This window comes from Condylura cristata, unplaced genomic scaffold (genome assembly GCF_000260355.1).
Source record: "Condylura cristata isolate star-nosed mole 26May11 unplaced genomic scaffold, ConCri1.0 scaffold00033, whole genome shotgun sequence".
Lineage (NCBI taxonomy): Eukaryota > Metazoa > Chordata > Mammalia > Eulipotyphla > Talpidae > Condylura > Condylura cristata.
In genome coordinates, this window is record NW_004567134.1 from 13580976 (window position 1) to 13588785 (window position 7810).

General features: G+C 67.7%; 1 protein-coding gene across 2 annotated transcripts in view; it reads left to right on the forward strand.

Annotated features, from left to right (window-relative positions):
• The window catches only part of FBLN2 (fibulin 2), a 49016-nt gene that overhangs the window by 31285 nt on the left and 9921 nt on the right, over positions 1 to 7810 (forward strand). The window contains exons 5-9 of one of the 2 annotated variants that reach the window (XM_004692346.2): positions 18 to 198; positions 2050 to 2259; positions 2730 to 2843; positions 3371 to 3472; positions 4820 to 4960. In XM_004692346.2, the coding sequence (XP_004692403.1) occupies positions 18 to 198; positions 2050 to 2259; positions 2730 to 2843; positions 3371 to 3472; positions 4820 to 4960 (748 nt within the window). The remainder of the gene's footprint in view (positions 1 to 17; positions 199 to 2049; positions 2260 to 2729; positions 2844 to 3370; positions 3473 to 4819; positions 4961 to 7810) is intronic. The other variant, XM_004692347.1, reaches the window with a different exon arrangement.

Here is a 7810-nt window from a genome sequence, read left to right on the forward strand (position 1 = left end):
CAGCCGTCCCTCCGCAGCAATGCTGTGACTGCTGTGGCCTGGGGCTCCGCGTGCGGGCCGAGGGCCAGGTGTGCGAGTCCAACCCCAACCTGGGCTACCCCTGCAACCACGTCATGCTCTCCTGCTGTGAGGACGAAGACCCCCTCATGGTGCCCGAGGTGCGCCAGGCCCCCGAGCCCAGGGCCATGCCACGGAGAGGTAGGTTCAGCCCTCGCCCGGCCCTCGGGGTGAGGGGGGCGCTCTGGCGCCTCGAGCCACGGCTGGCGTCTCGACCTCCTGCGGGGGCCCAGGCCCTGTCGTCTGTGGCTTGAGGCACAAGCTCTGCCCCGACAGGGGTCCTCCGTGGCGCTGGTGGCGCAGTCTACCGTTGTTGCCGAGAGGGTCTCGTCCATTTTTCGTCCCTCCCAGCCACCCAGTTCCCGGCCGCCTGCCACCTGCACTCCCCGCTCACCTGTCCCCTCCCGCCTTGCTCACCTGCATGTCCGTTCGTCCCGGCGCTCCCGGCCCCAGCGCCCTGGCGGCTCCTCTCCCCTCCGCCCTCCTGGTGCTGTGGCCACTGAGGCCAAGGCTGCCACGTTCCGCCTCTGCCTCCCCAGCCAGGGCTGTCTCAGGGCTGCGAAGCCCCTTCTTGTCTGTGGGCCCACAGGGGCCGTGTGGTGTCCTGCTGCGTCAGCGGGTGTCCCTGGCGCAGCTGGCCTGGCAGCCCTGCAGCCTGTGGCGTGAGAGCCTGGTGGACCGTGCCTGAGGGTGTGGTGCACCTCAGCCTTGACCCTGGAGGCCAGGCGCTCAGGAGCGTTCTGACCGCGGCCCCCAGACGTGTGGCCATCTGGAGGCCCTGTGGGCTGTCCCAGACAGTGTGCAGACCGTGACAGAAAGCCGGGGTGGCGGCCCTCTCACGGGCGTCCGCAGAGGCCGTCGTCCACACGCCACCTCTGTCCGTGGCTGTCCCGACCCTGCGCCGAGCCTTTGTCTCAGTCAGGGTCCGCTCTTCCCCTTGCTCAGGGCCGGACCTGAGACGGGAGCTCGTCACGAGCTTACCCACAAGGCCTCTCCGGGGCCTCCGACTAGTGACCAGGGCAGGAGGCTGAGGTCCAGGACAGAGCCTCACCCAGGCACACAGGTCTCTGGCACAGCCTGGCCTGGACTCCCGGCTCTCTGCCAACCTCCATTCTGCCCAAGCTTTCTGGTGCCCAGGATTTGACCTGGACCCCTCGGCCCTTCCTTGCGTCCACTCGACCCGGGGCCCTGCTGCAGTGCGACGCAGAGGCTGGACATCTGTGCGTGCCTGTCATGGGCCCGGGGTCCCGGGAGGACAGCCAGCACGCCACGGGGCTGTGTCTTGGGTGTGGTGATGGGCCCAGCCGACGCCTGGGTCTCCCGCCGGGGCAGGGCCTGGGCACACATGTAGGGGTACAGCAGGCCAGGCCGGGGAAGCGACACGACAGAGGGACTGGCCCGCCTGCTGGCCGTGTGGACACGGAGGCTGTCCAGTCCCGGGAAATACCTCCTGCTGGGTGGGTTGGGGGCCGGGTTGAGCTCCCCCATCCTTCCATGAGGCCACAAGGAGGCCCGAGTGAGAGTCATGGAGCCCAAGTGGGGCTCCCCTTTGTCTGTCCGGGGAGGTCTGTGTGCTGCTGAGTCGCGGGTCCTCGTCCACCTCCGCTGTCAGGCCAGCGCTTCCCAGCGTCCACAGGGGCCTGGCCTGCGGTTCGGGGTCCAGGCGATGAGGACCCCACCCCGCTCTCTGACGGGCTCCCTCACGGTGGTGCTGTCCCCCCATCCGTCTGTGCGTCCACCCGTCCCCTCTCCATCCATCACCCGTCTAGCCATCCTCCCGTCTGTCCGTCACCTACCCAGCCGTCTGCCTCCTCAGCCGCCCACCATCCTCCCCCCAGCCACCCACCTCTCATGGTTCTTCCTCTGGCCCCTCACCCAGCCGTGTGTCTGCTGGCCCCTGGGGCTCTGGTGGGGCCCTGCCCTGGGGCCCGTGGCCTCAGCCGCCCGCAGAGCCCGCCCGGCTCCGGTCACGAGCTCTAACTCCCACTCCAGTTTCAGAGGCAGACGTGGTGAGCCGGGAGGCCCTGTCTCTGGGCACAGAGACCGAGCTGCCCAACAGCCTGCCTGGCGATGACCAGGACGAGTGCCTGCTCCTCCCGGGAGAGCTGTGCCAGCATCTCTGCATCAACACCGTGGGCTCCTACCACTGTGCCTGCTTTCCCGGCTTCTCGCTGCAGGGCGACGGGCGTACCTGCCGCCCAGGTGAGCACCCAGGTGGCAGGGCAGGGGATGGGGCAGCACACTGACCTTGCCGGGGGAGTGTGGCACTCTTGCAGTGGGGCCTAGGGGTCCCTCCCCCCGCCTCAGGGCCCGCCGTGGTGCGGGTCTGGGAGGTGGGCAGACAGCCGCCCAGGGCTCACCCTCGGGGCCCCCCACCACCCGAGCTGTGGCCCCATCACAGCCGTGGTGATCAGCCCCAGGAGGGCCTCGCCCCTGGTCCAGGAGGGCGTCTCCCTGGCGGCTCTCAGGAGTATGTCCGTTTTCAGCCTGGCGACGCCCCTCCTTACCTCTCTGTCCTTGCTTCCTCTGCCTGGAATGGCTGTGAGGACGCGCTCGCCCCGGGGCCCAGTGTGAAGCCTGGGGACGGCCCTCTGTGTGCGAGGGTCGGAGGCCTGGCCGACCGCGTGACCTCTCCCTCCCCCACCCCCGCCCGTCTGCTCTGCCCACGACAGATGACAACCCGGCACCGCCCAAGGCCGCGGAGGAGTCCGCACGGAGACCCGAGTCTGCTCAGGTGGTCCCCAACACCATCCCGCTGCCACTGCCCCAGCCCAACACCTGCAAAGGTAAGGGGGCAGGGCTGCTCGCAACGGGGAGCCCCCACTGCCGGGCGTCCGGCGTCGCCCCTGCGGGTGGGGGCTGCTGTGGGGGGCCAGTGGGTCTGCTTGTCTGAGGGTGGGAGGAGCTGGGGGTGGGGGCAGCCTGGGGCGTGTGTGTGACGCCAGGCATCTCAGTTCAGGAACCGTGGGAGAGAGCTCTGCCAGAGACTGCATTCAGTCCCCGAGAACGTCCTTTCTGTTCTTCGTCCTTTCTTGGGTCTCATCTCTGCTTTCTTCTCCCCCGGTCACCACCGTCCCTGTCACTAGCGGGAGGGGTGTAGTGGTCACGCGGTCGTGATGGGAGGTCCAGAGCCTCGCCCCACGCCCCAGACACCAGCTGATGGACCAAGTTATCGGATGAGCCTGTGAGCAGGGCCGGAGGCGAGGGTCCTGGTCTCCCCAACCTCGGGCCTCCAGGTCAGGGCTGGGGGTGCACAGCCAGCATGGGCCAAGGTCAGGGCAGTGGGCCTTGATCCTGCGAATCTTCCTTGCAGAAAACGGGCCCTGCAAGCAGGTGTGCAGCATCGTCGGGGACACGGCCATGTGTTCCTGCTTCCCGGGCTACGCCATCATGGCGGACGGCGTGTCCTGTGAAGGTGAGTGGGCGAGCGGCCCCCCCGAGCCTCGTGCCCGGCCTGCAGCACATGGGCTGGCCAGGCCCCCGGCCTCTTCCGCCTCACAGCCAGCCACTCCCTGGGGCTGCGCCCGGGGCCAGGGGCCAACATGGAGCTGGAGAGACCTGTGTGATCCTCAGGTCCAGACCCAGTGGGTTTGGGGGGCCCAGAATTCATATTCCTGACACGAATACTGCCCCTTGACATCGATGCTGCGGGACCCCAGACCGCACTGGACGGCCCCTGTCTGGGGCTGCCGTGGGCCCCCAGCCCCTGCCCCAGCTGTGGTGGAGGACGGGGAGGGCAGAGCACCGCCCTGTTGTGCGAGGCGGGGTCTGCAATGGCCCCCACCTGCCTCGGCGAGTAAGAGCCCGGCCAGATGGCCCGGCTCTGTCCCCAGAGGGGACAGCGGGTGTGGGTGATGGGCTGCCCCTGCCACGCACACAGGGGCCGCGCGGGTCCCAAAGCACGTCCCTGTCGCACTGGTGGCCTTCAGCTTGGGTCTTGTCTCAGGGCCCGGGCAGCCGGCCCTCTCCCGCTGGAAAGGGGCCTCTCTTGCTGGGTGGCTCCTGCAGCAGGTGCCACCTTGAAAACCCAGGAGGCCCTGAGGCTGCACCTCCTCATGTCTGGGGCGGGACAGATGGAGCGTGAGGGGGCTCGGAAGCCCTTCAGTTCAAGCTCAAGTTCGAGAAGCAGGACCCTGCTGGGTGTCCGGGGACAGGTGGGTCACCCTGTCTGGGGAAATACCCAAGTCCCCGCCAGAAGCTGAAATGCCATTTTAAAATAATCATACAAGTTACCGACTTGAAAAGCTCAAGAATTGGGGAAAAAAGTCCAGATTTCTGGTTTCTCTCGAAATTTCATAAACTCTGTCCACGGGGCCACACCCGAGCCCCGCTTTGGGGGGAGCACGGGCCCCGCAGTCTTCCTGGGGCCCTCGTTGGTCCCCCCCGTTCACGTTCTCGGCCCGACGCCTCGTTGCAGCCCCCGCGGGGTGTGGCTCCCTCCGGGGCTGCCCGTGGAGACAGAGCATCTGCCGGCTTGGGCGAGGGTGGCCCGACGCCGCCCTGCTGTGTGACCCCGGGCAGGCGGTCCCCCTCTCTGAGCCATGCCTTGCCGCCTGCCCTCACTGAGAGGCGGCGTCCGCTCTCACCTCTCGGACCGAACCGTCCAGACCGGCACCCGCAGCTCGGAGTTCGCACCGACAGGCGGGGCGGCCCCGGGCCGGCCCCCGCCCCGCTGGGGCTCCTCCCGCCGTCTCTGGGTGCCCCCAGCCTGCTCACGCTGCTCTAACGGCCCTTCTGTTTTTCCTCCCGCGGCTGCCACAAGACCGAGACGAGTGCCTGATGGGCACTCACGATTGTAGCCGGCGACAGTTCTGTGTGAACACCCTGGGATCCTTCTACTGTGTCAACCACACAGTGCTCTGTGCCGAGGGCTTTATCCTCAACAGGCACAGGAAGTGCGTGGGTAAGCAGAGCCCCGCCCGCCCCGCGTCACGGCTCCACCACGCTCCATGCCAGCCCCTCCGCGGCCACATGCGAAAGGGCCTGCCTTTGCATCTGAGCCTCAGCGCCACGGCCGCCCCTCCCGCCTGTCCCGCTTCCCCACCAGCGCCCCTGAGGCTGCTTTCCGCAGGGAACACCGTCCAGAGCTGGCGAGGGCGGCCGCCAGGCAGCAGGCAGGTGGCAGGGTCGGCGCCTGAGGCCGGGGTTCACGGCAGGAGCCCCTGGGAGCCTTGGACAGATGGCCCCTGGCCCCTGGCCCCTGCGCCTCGGCTGCCTCATCGTGAAGAGGACACGTCGATCCTCGTGGGGCTCTGTGGCGGGTGTAGGGTGCAGCACAGCACAGGAGCACAGGACCTTAGCTGCTGGGTTGTCCTCGGCGACATCCAGCTGCCCTCCAGGGGCGAGTGGACGGAGCTGGGCCTCCGACGGCCTTCGCAGCGCAGCGTGGTGTCCACCTGCCGTGTGGCCCGAGCGGGGCTCTCCTCTGAGCCTGCTTCCTCCTCTTTAGCCCCAGGGCCCAGAGGACTGCGTGCCAGTGCCCGGGCTGTGAGTGGCTGCGCCCAACCCTTGGGGCCCATGCGGACCAGGGGTGGGCTGCAGGGGGGCTGTGCGGGCAGCGAGGAGGGTGGACTTGATGACCCCCGCCCCGGCCAGGAGTCTGACATCTTCCTGGAGGCAACATCACGGTCTTGAACAGAGCAAGCGCCCCCGGAGCAGGGACACAGGCAGGCTGACTTGTGCTTAGGGGAGACCAGGCAGGCGTCATTCCAGTGGTGAGCGCTGGACGCTCCCCGTGGAGGAGGGGTCTGCACGCCCGGCCTGGAGCGGTAGGACCTGGAAAGCAGCAAGCAGGTTCGCGGAACAGCCGGGAGGGACGGCGCAGAGGCGGGGCCGAGCGCACCCGGCCGGGCGCTGGCCAGAGCGCAGTCTGTCCCTTGTGCTTGGGGACCGTGTCCAGCCCAGACGTGCCCTCCGCCTCACCCTCCGCGGGGCGGGGGTCCGCGGCGCTGGGCTGTGTGCCTGCTGCAGACATGTTTGCCCCTGGCCTCTGGCCTCGGCAAACATGTGTCCTCCCGAGCCTGCTTGTCCGCAGCTGGGCAGCCCTTCCCGTCTGGGGGGTGGGCATGCGTCCGTCTGGGAAGGCGGGTGTCCCCATCTCCCGGGCCTGGTGGGCGGTCTCCCCTGGTGGCCTGGAGAGAAGACCGCCTGCTCAGAGGGGTCGCCAGGCCGCCGGGGGGCAGCTTCTGGGATCGAAGGAGCGAAGGTACATTCCATTCAGCAAAATTTATGGGCTCACGTCTCCTCTCGCCTCCTCCCCTCCTTGTTCATCCCGCACACGCTTGTTTGCGTCTTCTTTGTCCCTCCGGACCGTGTTCATCTGGTCATCTGTTAGCACTCGTCCTGTCCATCCGTCACGCAGCTGCTGGGAGCCTGCGGTTTGCTTGCTAGCTGCAGGCACGTTTGCTCATCCTGTCTGGGGAGACGGGAAGCCGGTGCCACGCGAGGACGGTGGCCGCCGCAGCCTCACTGTACTCAAAGGGCCCCGGAGAGTCCCCTGGAGCTCAGCTGGCCTCTCTGCCCCGGCCTCCTCGTGTGTGAAATGGATGGTAATCACACCCGCTGCAGGGTTAAATGAGCGGGGCGTGTGAGCCTCTTACTAGTGTCTGATGTCACTAGTCAACAAAAGCGTTGGCCCGAGCTGCTGAGCTTGGCGGTGAGCTCCCGTCACCAGAAGCATGGAAGCTCACGGTGCTGCAGGGGCGGGTGGGGCTGAGCCCGGGGACCGCGACGTCCATGGGGATTTCCCTCTGCTCCGTGGCTCCCTCGTGCCGAGCCCGTGAGGCCTGTCCTGGCCCTGCACAGTGCCCGGGCACGCTGGGCCTGTCCCCTTGTCCAGCGTCACAGGATGACGGGATGGCAGTTCCTGTCAGCCCCGCCCTGGTGACCTCAACTAGTGTGGTTGCTGCTCTTCACTGCCCGTGCTTCCTCCCGGCTCGGGGAGGTGGCGTTTGTGGGGCCCGCGAACACGTCTCCCCCAGTCCGCAGAGCCAAGCCTCCCTGGCAAGCAGCCCGACGTGCCTTTCCCCGGCCCCGGCCCCCCCAACGGCATTTGGTTCACTTGTGAGTTTGGAAGAGTCTCCACAGCCTGGAGCCCCACTTCTCCAGCTGGCCCCCATCTTCCGTGTAGACTGAGATGTCATCACCCCTGAGGAGCACTCAGGACCCAGCGTGGGGGTGCACTGGCTGGATGCGTCTCACAGCTACCCTCTGCTCATGTCTCCCCCACACCCCGGGCCTGGCAGTTCTTGGGTTGGGGGACGCTGTGGTCAACACACCTGCGTGGCCACTGATGTCAGCACAGTGTAGGTCCAGTTAGTGTGTGTCCAAGGAGTGAGTGAGTCGGCGCGTGAGCTCCTGGAGCAGGGAGGCGCCCCGGGGCTGTCGGTCTCCCCCACCCCACACCCCCTCTCCTGCACAGGCTTCCCCCCTCCTCAGCCACTCATCTCAAAAGCCAGGACTTAACCTCTGCTCCCTGGGCCCTTGTCCCCAGGTCCCCTGAGCACTGACCATGTAGTGCTCCACGTAGACCCTTTTCATGACCTCAGACACATACCTCAAATTCAGCCTGGCCACAGGGCTCCTCACCCCTGCAAGCCTGCCCCCCCACCTGGCCACAGGGTTCCCCTCCCCTGCAAGCCTGCCCCCCCCACCTGGCCACAGGGCTCCCCCTCCCCTGCAAGCCTGCCCTCGCCCCCAGGCCTGGCTTCCCCTCCCCTGCAAGCCTGCCCTCGCCCCCAGGCCTGGCTTCCCC